Source organism: Cyprinodon variegatus, unplaced genomic scaffold, assembly GCF_000732505.1.
Source record: "Cyprinodon variegatus isolate N-32 unplaced genomic scaffold, C_variegatus-1.0 Scaffold26, whole genome shotgun sequence".
Taxonomy (NCBI): Eukaryota; Metazoa; Chordata; class Actinopteri; order Cyprinodontiformes; family Cyprinodontidae; genus Cyprinodon; species Cyprinodon variegatus.
The window spans coordinates 2,094,794-2,109,890 of record NW_015150479.1 but is presented as its reverse complement, the minus strand read 5'-3'; the positions used below and the strand labels follow the sequence as shown (position 1 = coordinate 2,109,890).

Below are 15,097 nucleotides of genomic sequence, written 5' to 3'. Positions count from 1 at the left end.
CTGATCCCGGTGGTAAGTGCTGCCATCTGTAACCCAAGCCACTTTTCTGGTCTGAGTAAGATTACTATTTCTGTCAAAATATGTTATCACGTCTCATAGTTATTTAATACATATACATTATGAAGGGTTATTTAAAGGTACACTATGCAACCGGTGTTGATTTTCCAGCGAGGCTCCCCCCAGAGGGCGAAAGTAAAAGTGCAAATATGCACAGCTGTTCTCCTGGTTTCTCCGTCAAGCCAGGCGCGGTTGTTTTGAGCTTAGCAGACAGGCGAACGCAACGAATGACTAATGCTGCGTTCACACCGCAGCTGGCGCGACAGAAGCAGCGAGTTTACATGCAACGTAACGTCAAGGCGCAGCAAAAGGTCCCGCGGCGCGTTTTGAGCAGCAGGCGCAGCACGTCTGAGCAGCTGAAGCAGCGCATCGGGCGCGTTTAAGCATCTGACGCAGGGAGAGAGACACAGCGCTGATGATCACTCCTCTTAAACAGTTTATTGACGCCTAAATTAACTTAAAATGCAGAAATCTGCCGGCAGAATATGCAGTTTGGATTATTTAGATGAAAAACACCTACCAGCTGCCGTGTTGAACCGCAAGGAGGTGACCAGGCCAGAGGCTGCTGATGAAGGGATCCCTACTGTCGGCGCACCGCTGGTATGTGGGGGTCTGAGCTGCTCCGACAGAAAAAATATTGAAGGCAGGATAATAATCTGAATGAACTGACGGCACTGATTACGTTTTCAGGTGTATTTTCTCACTTAAACACAAATTAAAACTACTTTATTCCCACTGATCACAGCAAATATACTGTAGCTGCAAGGCAGAGAAAGGATAGTGAAGCTCCGCCCAACGCGCGTCAGACACACTTTTGCACCGCGCAGCCAGAGCAGCAAAGCTGCTTCAGCCGCGCGTCAGAACTAACTGGTACAAGCAGCAAAAATGAAGCAGCAGACGCGATTTTGCTGCTTTTGCTGCGTCCGATGTGAACGTAGCATAACTGCACAAAGATCGCCACTGTGCTAGCAACGAGAATGCTTTTAACTGGGGGTAAAGCAAGACTGACTCTTACGAGACTTCTGAGCCTGTGGGTGCGGGTCGGTGCTCCTGCAATTGCAAGTGCAGTATTTCCCCCACAGACCACCAGGGCGGCCGAGAATACCTTTGTTCAACCTGAAATGAATCATTTAATCATCCATAACGTTATGGAACACATTAATTAACTGAAAAATGTTGCATAGTGTGCCTTTAAAGTGTTTGCTCCGACTGATCTCTTCTCAGGAAAGAATCAGGAAGAAAAGGCTTAAAGGTGTGAACACAGTTTTCCTTTACAGTATTATATTTGAATATATAATAATCAATGTATCTGTCATATATACGTATAATATGGCATTTATAACATTGGAGAATATTGTTAAGAATGCTGGTCCATTCTGTGTCATGATTGCAAACCACCCCTGCTAATAATACATTCCGCCTGTTGGTCGTGTTGAAAGTCACAGGGTGCTGAAAGTAGGAAATTCACAATCTTACTTGTTGAATAATGCAGACCTACTTTAAAAAAGGCAGGTATGCTCTGTCCTTTTTCTTTAAAACTTTTTTCTAAAACTAACATAATTATTTACATGTATTTAAGTTGTAAGTATTACAGTGCAGACGTTATTCTTCAGTCTCTAAGACATAGGAATTTGTCTTTCAGCTTTAAGCCATTTAAGTAAAAGTTAGATATGGTGTGGCCCACTTATCTTCGTAATCTTCCATATAGCAAGGACTGGTTCATGAGGGCAGCAGTCAACACAGACTCCCAGACTTCCCTCTATCCAGACACTTTGTCCAGCTCTGCTGGGGAAAGCACAGGTGCTCCAGACACTCCAGTGTGCCCTGGGTCATCTTCATGGACTCCTCCGAGTAGGATGGGCCTGGAAAACCTCCTGATGGAGGTGTCCAGGCAAAAGAGCCGACTCCTCCGATGTGGAAGAGACTCCCGTAGAGAGGCTCGGAGTAGAGCCTCTCTGAGGCAGTACCCAGATTCTCGTTTCTTTCAGTCATGATTCAGATTTCACTGCCATAGTTAAGGATAGGAATGTAGACTGACCAGTAAGTCGACAGTTTTGCCTTTTTTGCTCAGCTCAACAGACTGTGTGTCAACTCTTTAGCTGCAGCCACACAGATCGATATATTGATCTGCCACTCAATTCTCTAGCAGGAGAAGCAGCCCTGCTGGAGTCCAACATGAATTGGGAACAGGTCTGACTTAATGCCAGCAATGCAAACCAAACTCGTTTTCTACAAGTGCAAAGACTAGGTGGCCCCTAGTATATTGCCCTCACTCTGTACCCCTGGAGCACACCCAACATGGCACCATGGGGGGCACAGTTAAATGTGTGATCCCCCTATTCTAGGTCTGTACCCTGTGGTTCTCTTCCTTATGGAAGGGAATGACCACTCCAATCTGCCAGTCTAGGAGCACTATCCTCAACCTCCATGCAATGTTGGAGCGGTGTGTCAGCTAATACAGGCCAGCAACATCCAGACACCTAAGATACTCAGGATAGATCTCATTCATGGAGTTTTTTTGAACACCTCTGTGACTTCAGTCTGGGTGGTGAATGAATCCGGCCCTGAGCACCCAATTTCTCTTCCACCATGGAAGAAATGTTGCAGAGATCCTCATAGTAAGCCTTCCACTGTCCGACAATGTCATCATTCAAGGTTAGCAGCTCCCCACTCCCAATATAAATGGTGTTAGCTAAGCACTGCTTCCTTCTCCTAGGGGAGGTGGGAGTTGAATACCTCCCTCACCAAGGGCAATGCCAGACATTTCCAGCAGGCCCTTACTTCTCTCTTGGGCCTGCCAAGTCCAGTCCAGTCAGTGTATTATATCTTTCATAGAGAACCTCAGTTCTATTCTTATTTATCATTAATTGCCTCTTTTGATGTTGAAGTTTACGTGAACACTGGACCTTTGACACACTAGTTTTTCACTGCTTTTGTTAAAGGATATATATTTTAGATGTATTAATTATAAATTTTTTTATTTGGAATAAACATTAGAATGTTTAAGATGTGTGAAGAGGAAACGATAAACTTTCCTAAATGGAAAATGCTGGCCTTAAAGGGGAGCATGGCTGTGACTCAAAGGCACAGTATCGGGAATAGAATAAAAACGAAATTTAAATAATGGTGGCAGATTAATTACTTAAATAAACAGTGACAGAACATTTACTTTATAATTTTTCTTTTTTTAAATCTAAACTAAGGGACTACTAGGCAATAATTATATATAAACAAATAATTATTAGCTTTTTTGTTAGAGTAAACAAACAACAAAATTAATGCAAAATACTTGACTCCAGATAGACAATAGATTGAAGTGTCATGACCAAATTATTTGGGGTCTCAGCTTTTGGATATCTCATCTGTTCAGTCTTACCGCTGTTGTTGGTGATGCCAGTTGTCATGGAAGTGGCTGTTAGGAAAAGGGTTGATGATTTGGTGTCTGCACACACATGGGCTATGTATATTTATACTTTAGTGCGTGGTTGGGAAAGGGAGGAGGGGGTTGCGTGCAGCTGCCCTTCGGGTGACTGAAGCAAGATTCAGTACTTTTATTTTCCTGTCTGATGGCTGTTGTAATATCTGTCTTTTGTTTGCATGAGTACATATTTCAATGTGTCTTTGTTTGTAAATCAGCATGTGTATAAGGCCCTAAAAAAGAAGACACAAAATAACCCCCTTAGTACAGTTATGACAAGGATTGTTGTTCTTTATTTTCCATTTAGATGCTTATATTACATTTGTATGTTTCTGATTTGTATTGGTCAATAAAGCTTTTAATTTTCATCTCAAGTCAGTCATACTCTTAGAAACACATTTATCACATATAAAAAAATAGTATTATAACTTTGGCACTGTTGCCCTTGAAATTGCACATACGTCTGATTTAACTCATTCATGAAAGTTTTCATTTCATGTTTGGCTCTGTCAGCACAGTGATCTTTTACTAATGAGACCTACTCTGCTGGAAAAGATGAAACATAGGTAGATAAAAGAGAACTAAAGAAAAAGAAGAAAGGATAAATATGACTGATCATCTCTAAAATTGAATTTTACTTAGTTCTCTAGCTACATTGTGACTGTTGCACTCTTTTGATTTACATATTTGTTGCTGGTATGATATTCGATGAGAACACACAAAGCTATCAGCCATTTACAAAGAAATAGGTGTACATCACTGAGTAGCTTTTAACATAAGTCTGAGAGGATGTTACCATGGCAACATTATCGCACAAACTAAGATTACAAAAGCCTTTTTCTCTTCTCCTGCTACTCTAAAAAAAATTAAAATTCTCTGTATCATCTCTACAAACTCTATATTCAGGTTTAACACCAAACTAAAACAATGCAAATAACTGAATTAAGGCAAAAAAGTACAACTTAAAACAATGACTAGAATGACAATTTTTGCCATATTTTGCCCATGGTTTTGACCCCTAGACATTAAAACTAAGGCTGTCCTCTGTTTCATTTGTCACATTTAAACAGTACAAGAATTGTTCCCCAACAGTATCATCCTCAAACAGATTTTCTACTCCATTCATTATTTAACTATAATGGAATAGTTAATGTCTTTGTGTTTGCTTCAATTGCCTTTTTCCAGCACTTTTTTCTCTCCTCATTTATACTGCATGAGTGTAATACTAACCAAGACTTTATCTCTGGTAGAGAATTTATATTTCGAAAGTCCTGAAAAGGAAGATAGAAGACTGTTACAAACTATCAACCTATGGAATTTAGTGTTTAAAAAGAAAGTTTGAAAATTGTCTATTATGGGGTCTTTGTCATTGAATTGGAAGACTGAAAGCAATATACTAATTTAATAATCTCTGATGGATAGAGTTTAAATATTTTACACTGTTTAATGTTGTTTACGTATTCTAAAATTGAATGTCTAAGTCATGCCACTGAAAGAGAATACTTTAACTCTCCTCCTGTAGGGTTTCTAATTAAGTCTGTATCTTCGATAAGGGGGATGAATCACAGATGTGTTCAAGTCTGTGTTTAAGTTGTAATGCCTTACTGTGGCACCCTTAAAAAGTAGCAGCAAAAAGGATTTACATTCCAGGTTGCCTTTATGCCCAGTACTTTTTGCAAAGCGATGATTTCACACCTTCTTTTAGGCACTGCAAAATTGTACACTCTACTGTATAGGGGGACAAAGGTGTCCGATGCAAGAGTTTGCTTTGCAACTGAAGGGTCATCGATTAAAACCCCAACTTCTGCATTCAACGTTGTTGTGTCCTTGTGGGAAAAGACACTTTACCTGCATTGTCTACTGATGGTGGTCAGAGGGCCTAATGGCATCTGTTTACGCCAGCCTCGTCTCTGTTAGCTTCTATATATTTGCATATTTAGGGGTGACCTTATCAAATACTCAATAGGGTTGCAGCTGTCAACTGGCCTGCTTCTATACGCATGTGTTTTAAAACAGTCTGTAGGTGTTTCCTTATTGGAATTAGCATCTTGTAATCTAAAAACATGCAGAAACCCTCAATTTCAGAGAAATTATAGTTACTGGTCCTTCACTATCATGGAAAAGCAAATTATCTGATTTTTTTCAGTATTGTCATACTGACACTGTACGAATTAAGTTGGTATTACTATGGATATTGTAAAGATGCATGTAAACTACATTTCTTTTTAAACTCAGAATTCACCTGGTGAATCATAGTCTTCCTGGAAAACCCATGCACCCTCAGTAAAATGTCTTGCAAACCATCTATAATTACAATGAAGTTTCAGCCTCTTCTCTGTTATTCCAAGGTCCTGTTTAATGTTTTTTCTAACCTCTCTCTGCAGGTGCCATATTTGATGAGTCGGCACGGAAAGATGACGAGGTTTTTCGTCTTGCCGTGGCAGACCTGAACCTAAACAATGAGATCTTGGAGACAGAAAAGATAACCTTCTCTGTGGAATTTGTCGATGGGAACAACCCTTTCCAGGCTGTACAAGAAGGTAGGAATGTCCTACAGCTTTTTTGAAGCGCAAATGTTACTGGTGAGAGGGGTGGTGGACCTTGCATGTGTTTTAACAGGCATAAAGGCATAACTTAGTCACAGGTTTAACCCACACCTCATTTTTCTGATTCCAAACATTGTGAGTTTCTCAAAAACCTTTAATATAGTCATGGGGTTTTTTGGCTTCCTAAATGTCTCCCAAGCTTTTATTTGGATAAACTGGACATTAATTATTTAAATATATGTCTGCAATTATTTGATGCAGTTTGAAAAGTTTATATAGTACCTGAAAGAAAAATCCTTTGACTGGTTTCAGTTTGGAAAAATGCAAAGTTGAATACATTTTCTTTAAATGTTACCATCTTATTTAAACAAGTTATTTGTGTGCTATTTGTTATTTAATGTTGAGTAATCTTAGATTACTATTTGATTAGCTTAGAACGTTATTGGTTTTATTGATTTAAATTACGTCATCACTGACATAATAGATGAAAAAATGTTAAAAAAATATATGATAGAATGTTAAATACATTTTAAATGATTTAATTACTCTTTCTTTAACCTGTATGTTAATATATGTGTGTATATTAATGACATTTTTCCTGATTTCGTAGCCATGTCTGACATAAAAGTTCATGGCATTTAACATATCCTCAAATATGCACAACATTTTAGATGAATTAGATTCTTAGAAAGTGTGCACGAACCCTTATCTATAGGACTTACTTTTTGCGAGACTTATACCCCTTTCCCACTGGCCAAAAATGACTTGGCAAGCGACCCGCGTTAAAAGCACGTTCAAATAGCTGGGTTCCAATCGGCATACAGTGGGAACATTAGACATGGGTTGATCTACTAATTTACGTGATACCGTTAAGCACGACATACGGAAGTGTCAGAAGGCTCAGAACATTGGACCCACAATTCAGGCAAGACAGAAAGTGATATAATTAAAGGGCGTTTATTCAACGAAGCATGCGGCTGCTTGTCTGGTACGGCTGGAAACTCTGCAGTAGAGGCTAAGGTCGATGACCTCAAAACTCAAACGAGGAACATCAATATGCATGAAAGTCACCAACCTGGCAAAGTTCAGTCTGTGCTCGGAAGAAGGAGCATTGTCCAGAGGAGCGCAACTCTATTGTTCGTTACTGAGCCGGGGCAAGAAATCCAGGAGGGAGGAGGAGCAGCATCTTACAGCAGCCAGTGTATGAATAGGACCCAGGAGAATAATCCAAGTCATGGTCAGAAGACAGGTAACAGCCCGGAAACCCAGGACAGGCAAAGAGAGCAAACAGGGACGGCCAAAAGTCAGAGGGCAGAAACAGGTCAGGAAAAGGCAGAACATGATACAAACAGGAACGCTAGAATTAGGCTCGCTAGGAGCTTGAATAATCTGGCACCAATGGCTGGGAACTGGAGGTATAAATAGCAGCAGGAAGATCATGAGAGGATCATGGTAATTAGATGAAGTCAACACACCGCACCAGTCAAAAACATGTTGCAGGACTGGTGAGAGGGATTTGGAGGTATAAAAGAATGAAACAGTAAAGCACACTGACTACGCGCTGGCTTCCTTCCATGTTTCTTGATTTCTGTTGCACTGATAACATCATCTAACCCAGCTTGGTGGCATCATCAGACTCACAGCAGTGGGGGGACAGAGGCTATGCAGGTTTCTAGTGGGGGGTCAGTCTCAGCTTTTTTGGCCAATGGGCAGGGAGCCAAATGCCAATTGTTAACGGTTCAACCCGTGTCTGAAAACCCCATGTTAACCAGATCCTTTCAGTGTAGAAGAGGCTTAAGTTGCATATAACTGAAGTTTTTTTTATTATAATAGTATTAATAATTATTATTATTATTGTTTTATAATTCCTGCTACTGTTAAAAATTGTGTCAATTTCCGTAGTACCTATATTGTTAATCATTTTAAATTGACACATTCACTGTGTCTAAAGATAACATTTGTACTTAGTATTAGGCCAACCTTTACATGTAAAAATATTTTGTTAGTACATAGCTAAGTGAAACATCATCCATATCTTTTAGAGAGTCCCACACACTCATGATACGGATTGTCTGTAAAAAATAGAAAAAACAAACAAAAACAGTATGTGGGTATATTTTTATGCCATTTACTATTGTTCTTTGGATCATTGTCCTGCTGCATTAACTCAGTGCAGTCGAACATAAGGTCAAAGACTGATAGGGTTACATGTCTCTGATAGAGGGTAATTATCGTCTGATCAATTTTGGCAATTTTTCTAGATCCTGCCAAGTCAAGGCAGTGCACTGACTATCAAACTACCATTGTCATGATGGAATGTTATCTTTAAATTTCTGCATCTATTGTAATAGGATTCCAAACCTGACAAAAATATTTGTCTCCTTGAACAAGCAGGAACATTTCCTAAACTCACTGTACATAGTTTCTAGTGTGACACATGCTGCATATAGCTTCCTCTTGTCAGCAATAAGCTTTGAATAGGTGTATTTATAAAATGGAAAAGAATGGGCCTACTGTTATCAGTAATTCATGGGTATTTGGAAGGATTATTATTCGACTGACATATCTCACTGTCTGTAAAAGGAACTCCCTGTAGAACTTGTTTGAACTTATAGCAATATTAATCAGGTTTAACTTTTGGGTTTACTAGCATATATAAAAGGTTACTTGGTAATTAACAATTTGCCTTTCATTCCTCCTCTCTAGAAATTCAAGAATAAATGGATGCAGATTTGCAAAAGTGGTAGTTTATTACATAATCGTCATCTAGGAATCTCACCGACATCATCTACTTGAAGTACTTTAGATCGCGAAAAGTGTAATTTGGTGGTCAGATAGGTAGGAGATGACCAAAATTGAGAATAAGAAATGTAATCATGTTGTGGAAAAAGACGCAAATCAACCAGACACAGAGAACCAAGATCTTCTGCTCATCATATCCTGATGTCTCTGTGGTGTAATGAGCTACAATAGGTTAAATGTGTGATCAAAAGAATCCCACTTCATTTATCATAATCTGTGTTTTAATAATCCTTGAATTCATAGCTAAGCTTCTCATCTCTGATATTCATGAGATAACGTAATTTTTAGAGCATCGTATTTATTTGTTTGGTTCAAATTATTTTGTCTCACCTATTCTTTCCTGTGCTTTTGCACTACAGAGGAGGTGAAGGGTATGACACACAGAAAAGGTTTTTGCAAAATCTTTCATAGACAGTAAATTAAAGTGCAACCCATCAGACATGCTCTAACAAGTGTCTCTATAGAGGGACTCCAATTAAAATAAATGCTTTGAACATGGATCATTTATTTTAATAAGTTCCAGACACAAGCATAATTCACTGTTGCTTTGTCCTATGTGGAACGTGTAAAATGTGATATTAATCATAATTGGAACACAGTTATTTTTTATAATGGTGGGATGATGGGAATTAAAAGTAGGGTCTGTATTGCTATTTATCTTTTATACATTTGAAATGCTGCCAGTGACTTTTTTGTTACTTTATAAAATATTTATTCAAGAAAAAAAAAAAGAAATCTTTTTTTAAATCTAATTACAAAAAACAACCAATGGAGAAAAAGTAGAGACATACATTGGTGCTATTAAAAAAAATTATGTTTCACTATTTTTTAAATGATTATCAAACAACTGCTCATACTCTTTTGTGTTTAGAGCTGCAAAACAGAAATATTTTACCTAGATTTTAAGAATCTATTGCTTACTATGTGAATTTAGGAATTGAATGGCCAAATAAGGACTCAAAGATGCTCTTACTTAAAAAAAAAATCTCAGATAAACTAGAATTAGAATATGCCTGTAGGATATTTGATAAGACTAACAAGTTAACGAGAACATTCCATGGACTAATGAAATCTGAAATGTTTGGACATATATGATGCTATATGATGCAAGGACCATGGAACTGGTCAGGCCAACAGCCTTCTCTTTGATCATCAAACAAAAATGAAAAACAAACAGAATGTATAATATATATTAATAACATTTAATTATTTAATACTTTCTATGAAAGCGTATACCAATTACTCTAAATACTATATCTAAAATGCATCTGAAAGTGTCATGCATGTAAACAAAACGTTTCCAATAGAAATGCTAGACACTGGCGCTGATTGAGACTGTTACTTCATTAGAAATACAATTTATCAGCATTAAAATGCTGTAAAATATGTTTTTTGGCTCAATGGCAATGAAAGTTAAGGTAACAAAGATCTGCTACTCCACCTACTCCGCCTTGGATGTATTGATATACATCTAAGATATACTATTACCAACAGGAAACTTGATAACTTGATGTAGGCCTATATTAGGGATGGATATTTTGAACACGTATTTTCATTGGGCTTCAAGTAGAATAATGAGACACTTTGAGAATATTTAGTGCAGGGGTGAGGTTGATGTTTCTTATCAAAAATGTTTTTATTCCATTAGTAAAGTATTGTGTTAAGTATAATGAATTTAGAGGAAATAAATCTGGGCAGTTTTTGGCTTTAACGTCAGAACAACAAATATTTGATAGCAGACTTTTTTTCATGCCCAGGTACCAAAGCCAATGAGAAAGCAATAAATCCGGGTGTCTAAAACTTTTTAGCTTGTATCATGGGACAAATCCAGTGAGACCAGGGAAATGCTGGGGTTTTAATGTGTAAGCGTATGTGTTGGGTGCTGGTGATGGGAGCATTGCGAAACTGTCCGGACCATTTACATATGTGTTCCATGCTTTATGAATAGATATACAGATATCTGGTATGTCAAAAAAAAAAAAAAAAAAAAAACTAAATAAATAAAACAGGCTTTTGACGAGTAAAATACCGTCTCCTTGATCAAGCACTTAGGTGGGTCATGTACTATATTCAGCTGTCTGCAGAAGGAATACTTAATATCTTGAAAGAAAAATGTAAGAAACATGCCATTATAAAAAGGATACTTTAAAACAATGATCTCAAGCAAACCTCCAATTCAACTAAAATTTAACTGAGAGAAGGAGAGAAGTATCCTTGAACATCCAAAAGTGGCCATCATTTTTTCCAGATTTAGAATTATAAAACACCTTTTGGGTAAGATTTTAAATAATGCCGTGAGAATGTTCAGTTCAGTTCAGTAGCTTTTATTTGTCCAGGTACGGGCAATTTTTGTGCAGGGAATGGGAACATTTTCTAATTTAAATATAAGTTTCTATGTGCTTATTATTTTCATTTAATCTTCCCTTTAAAAATAACTTAAAGATCTGTAAATGAATACCCTCTGTTGCCCTTCCGATGGCACTTTTTGTATTTATTGTTGTTACCAATCATCTACATTTCTGTATTTTGAGTTGGTGTAAATGTGTGTGTGCTTTTTTGTACAATACTTTCCCTCTTGCATGATACCTAATTATGGGTGTGCTCCTGTCACTTACATTCACATTTTACACCCTGGACCATATCCCTCCATTTCCATGGCTGGCACAAACTACAGACGGTGCTTGAGGAGCAGGTGGAACAGTGTGCTGTATGACTTTTTTCTCGTCACAGTGTGGCTGCTCATGTCTGCATCGATTAAACAAGTAAGAACCACCTAATTGGATAACAGTCTATGTAAAGGTGGGAGTAAGGAAATAGAATACATGAGGTGACCACAGGAAGAGGAGAATTCAATAGTTGTCTTGCTTTATTTTTCATCTCACCTTGCTCTGACATACAGAATCTAGCAGCTGCACCTTTTTTCATGTTACTAAACACCAATTTCAAAGACTTTACCCATTTTGATATTTTATTTTTTCTCATTCAACCATTTCCTCTCACGACTGGTTCACAGTGGAAGATTAAACAATTTTTGTCCTGATCTGCCCCTCGTAAAGATGCACCAATAATTCTTGAGATAGAATTGAATTCATACTATGTGTGCTGTGTTAAAATCGCTAAATTGAGAAAATTCAACATGTTGGATTGTTTTGGCAGGACATCATAGCATGTGTGGCGTTCCTAAGTGCTAACATGGATACAATCTGTTAAATGCGACATGGAGCAAATCAGAGAGCTTTTCTTAAGCAAAGAAACACGACACCTCACCAGTTTGACAAATAAGTCCCTGTTCATGCTGTCTACAGTTTAACCAATGCTTTTTTTTGGTAATGTTTTCTCTCTGTTGAAATTAGTCCACAAGAAAGTGCCAATCGTCCTTTTTGACCATGCTTATTTACTCTCAACTCAGGTTTGATTTAGACAGGTTTTGTCCCAGATCAGTGTTGGGACTGATCTGACAAAGAAATACTGAAGTATAATAGTCCACTAACTTAGTGTCAATTACCTGGATGTGCACTGGTGTTAGTATGGTAGATTTGTGTTAGGAAACTCTACCACCAACTCCTTATCTTACCATGTGTTCATCAGGATGTTAATTTCTTAAAACAAATGTTCTCCTTCTCAAGCAATGTTTACTGCATATTTTGGATTTAACAGTACTCCACAATAGATAGAACCTTTATGAAATCTGACCTGTCTATTTTTTCAGTATGAAGCTTGCCAAAACCTCTGTCAGTAAAATATTCACAACATTTAAAAAATTTACTAGACCTCTTTTCTGGTGCCGCTCAACAAAGGCTTCAGCTGAACATAAGCAATGATGAATATACAAGCCTATGTCCAAGGGTTCAGGAGTTCACATAGCTATACTGATGTAGTTAAGATCACCACTACAGTTGACAACTTTACTTAATTCAGCATCTGAATTTCCAATGTTTTAAATAAATTGATTTTATTCAGATTTTTTTATGAATGGTTGGGGATACAACCTCATTTTTTAACCTACCTTTTTTGTTATTGAAAAGTTTATTTGATTATTTTTGCCCATATAGTTCTTTACAAAAGTATTCTTACCTTTCAAAATAGTTAAACTTTTCCTTTGTGTATTGGGATTTTTTATGAAATGCATACATTAGACAATGCATAGTTGTGAAGTGGAAAGAAAATGAAAATGATTCCCCAACCTTGAGCTAACTCTTTGTAGTCATTTGCATTCATTACAGCTACAAATCTTTTGGGATATGTCTCTACCAGCAATACTCATCTAGAGATGGATATCTTTCTCCTTTTTCTTTGCAAAGTTACTGAAGCTCAGACACATTGAATGGAAACTGTTTTTGAACAGCTATCTCCAAGTCTTCCCAGATGCTTCAAATATAAATTTAACTTTAACCTTAACCAACAAAAAAATGCTGTGATTTAAGCCTTCAGTTTGACCTCTGGCTGGATGTTTAGGGTTGGTGTCATAGTAAAAGGTAAGCTTCACCTGCAATCTCTAGAAATGTTTTCTGAGGTGCTGGATTATATGGCTATATTGTAGTTTTCATATATGTATATTGTAACAACACTTTAATGTAATGAAGATCGACTACTTTTGTTTGCCTATTAAATAAAATCTCAGCAAAATGCATCATAGTTATAAGTTATGTGACATATTTGAAAAAGTTAAAGGAGGATTTAGGTGATGTCTTACATTGCACATTTCAGGCTGTCCCTACTTTCTATTTAATCTTTGCTAATGGAAGCTGGTGCTATCAATTTATTTTATTTTATTTTTTACCATAAATTTAATATTTCTTGAACTTGCTTTCATTTTTGTACAAAAAGAAAAGTTATTTTCTTCTGACAAACACATTTTTATTAACAAAATATATATTTCAAAATACATTTATTTGATAATATCTAAATTCTTCTTGTGGCAATGTCTAAAAGCGTAAAAACATTATTACTTCATCCTTTTTTTTTTCTTCCATTTTCTTATTCTGTATGTATATAACTCACAGTATATTTTATCATTATTCAAGAATTTTATTTTTTTTATTCGAGGTTATCAGGGGTCAGAATCAATTTTTTTTGCTATCACTCAACTTTTATAAAAACAAATTGCTATTCATTGAGAAGAAAAGTGTATTTCTAGAATTTATTCACGCATGTTTTAACCAACTCCCTCTGATGACTCAGTTGTCATGAATGTTTCATTGACATTATTTCATTTATTTTTAATTAACTCAACAAGGATGTGGTGTCCTCCATCTACATGCTGCATTCACGTAGATGAATGCAGTGCATCAATTCAGAATAAATGAAGATGTTTATCTGTCCTGGTGAAATTCATTAGAGAAGGGATTCTATTTGTATTACTTTATTCATGTATTTTTGGAAAGCTTGGCCTTAAAAGGAGAAATCATTAAAGGAAAGTTTTTTTTTTCTTTCCCTAAATGAATTACCTCACTGAATTTGTAAAAAAAGTGAGCTTAATCCTACTTTGTTACCTGTATTATAGCCTTGGGTGCAATTTTCTAGAAAAAAAAAAAAAAAAAGACGTTTCCTGGTGTTTTAAAATTCTCTTTCAGAGAAGTAAATATGCCAAAGGAGAAATACATTTAATATGCAAAGAACAATACAAGTTCTTGTAGAGCTCAGTACCCCCAATTACAAATTGAAGGACACTGACTCATAAGTGGGCTTTCCTGGAATGCTGTGGTTTTATTTCTAGCTCTGGTGTTCTGTACTGTATATTTAGTAGCCTGTTCACAGGCTGTGCATGAAAGCTGATGAGTCACAGTCGGTAAAAGGAACAGAGTTTCAAAAGGACATGATTTACAAATAAAACAATTCATCTGTTTTTACTGCTGATTTAGAGATGCATATTTGATAGTCATTTTTTAATGCTACTTTTAAAATGAGCTTTTAATAATTTTCTTAATATGTGGAGAACCTTCTAAAATCACAGAACAGCACTTTTCTGGATTTCTATACAAATAGTGGTTTTATATTATTGAAGCTATAATGAAAAATTAATTCTTCTTTACCGTGTTCAGGCTGTTGTCCATGTTTTGTTTGTGAGCTCATATCTTGAAATTTTGAAAAACTAAAGTATATTGATGTTATATGTTAAAGAAATTGGGCTAGTTTTTTCTTTACCATCTTAAAGAGATAGTTCGGTATTTTTGACATGAATCTGTATGGCATCCCCATCACCAGTGTCATGCAATCACACTGACTTACCCCTGGCAGCGTCCTGTGAGCAGAGTTCTCTTCCAGTTTTGGTCAA

The 15,097-nt window shown here is 36.7% G+C and overlaps 1 protein-coding gene across 4 annotated transcripts in view; it reads left to right on the top strand.

Annotated features, from left to right (window-relative positions):
* Positions 1-15,097, top strand: part of grid2 (glutamate receptor, ionotropic, delta 2) — a 520,299-nt gene that overhangs the window by 90,753 nt on the left and 414,449 nt on the right. For all 4 annotated transcript variants that reach the window (XR_001481865.1, XM_015395277.1, XM_015395286.1 and 1 more), the window contains exon 2: positions 5,860-6,015. Coding sequence is in view for 3 of the 4 variants with exons in the window: in XM_015395277.1 (XP_015250763.1) it covers positions 5,860-6,015 (156 nt within the window). In the remaining variant the exon portion in view is untranslated. The remainder of the gene's footprint in view (positions 1-5,859; positions 6,016-15,097) is intronic.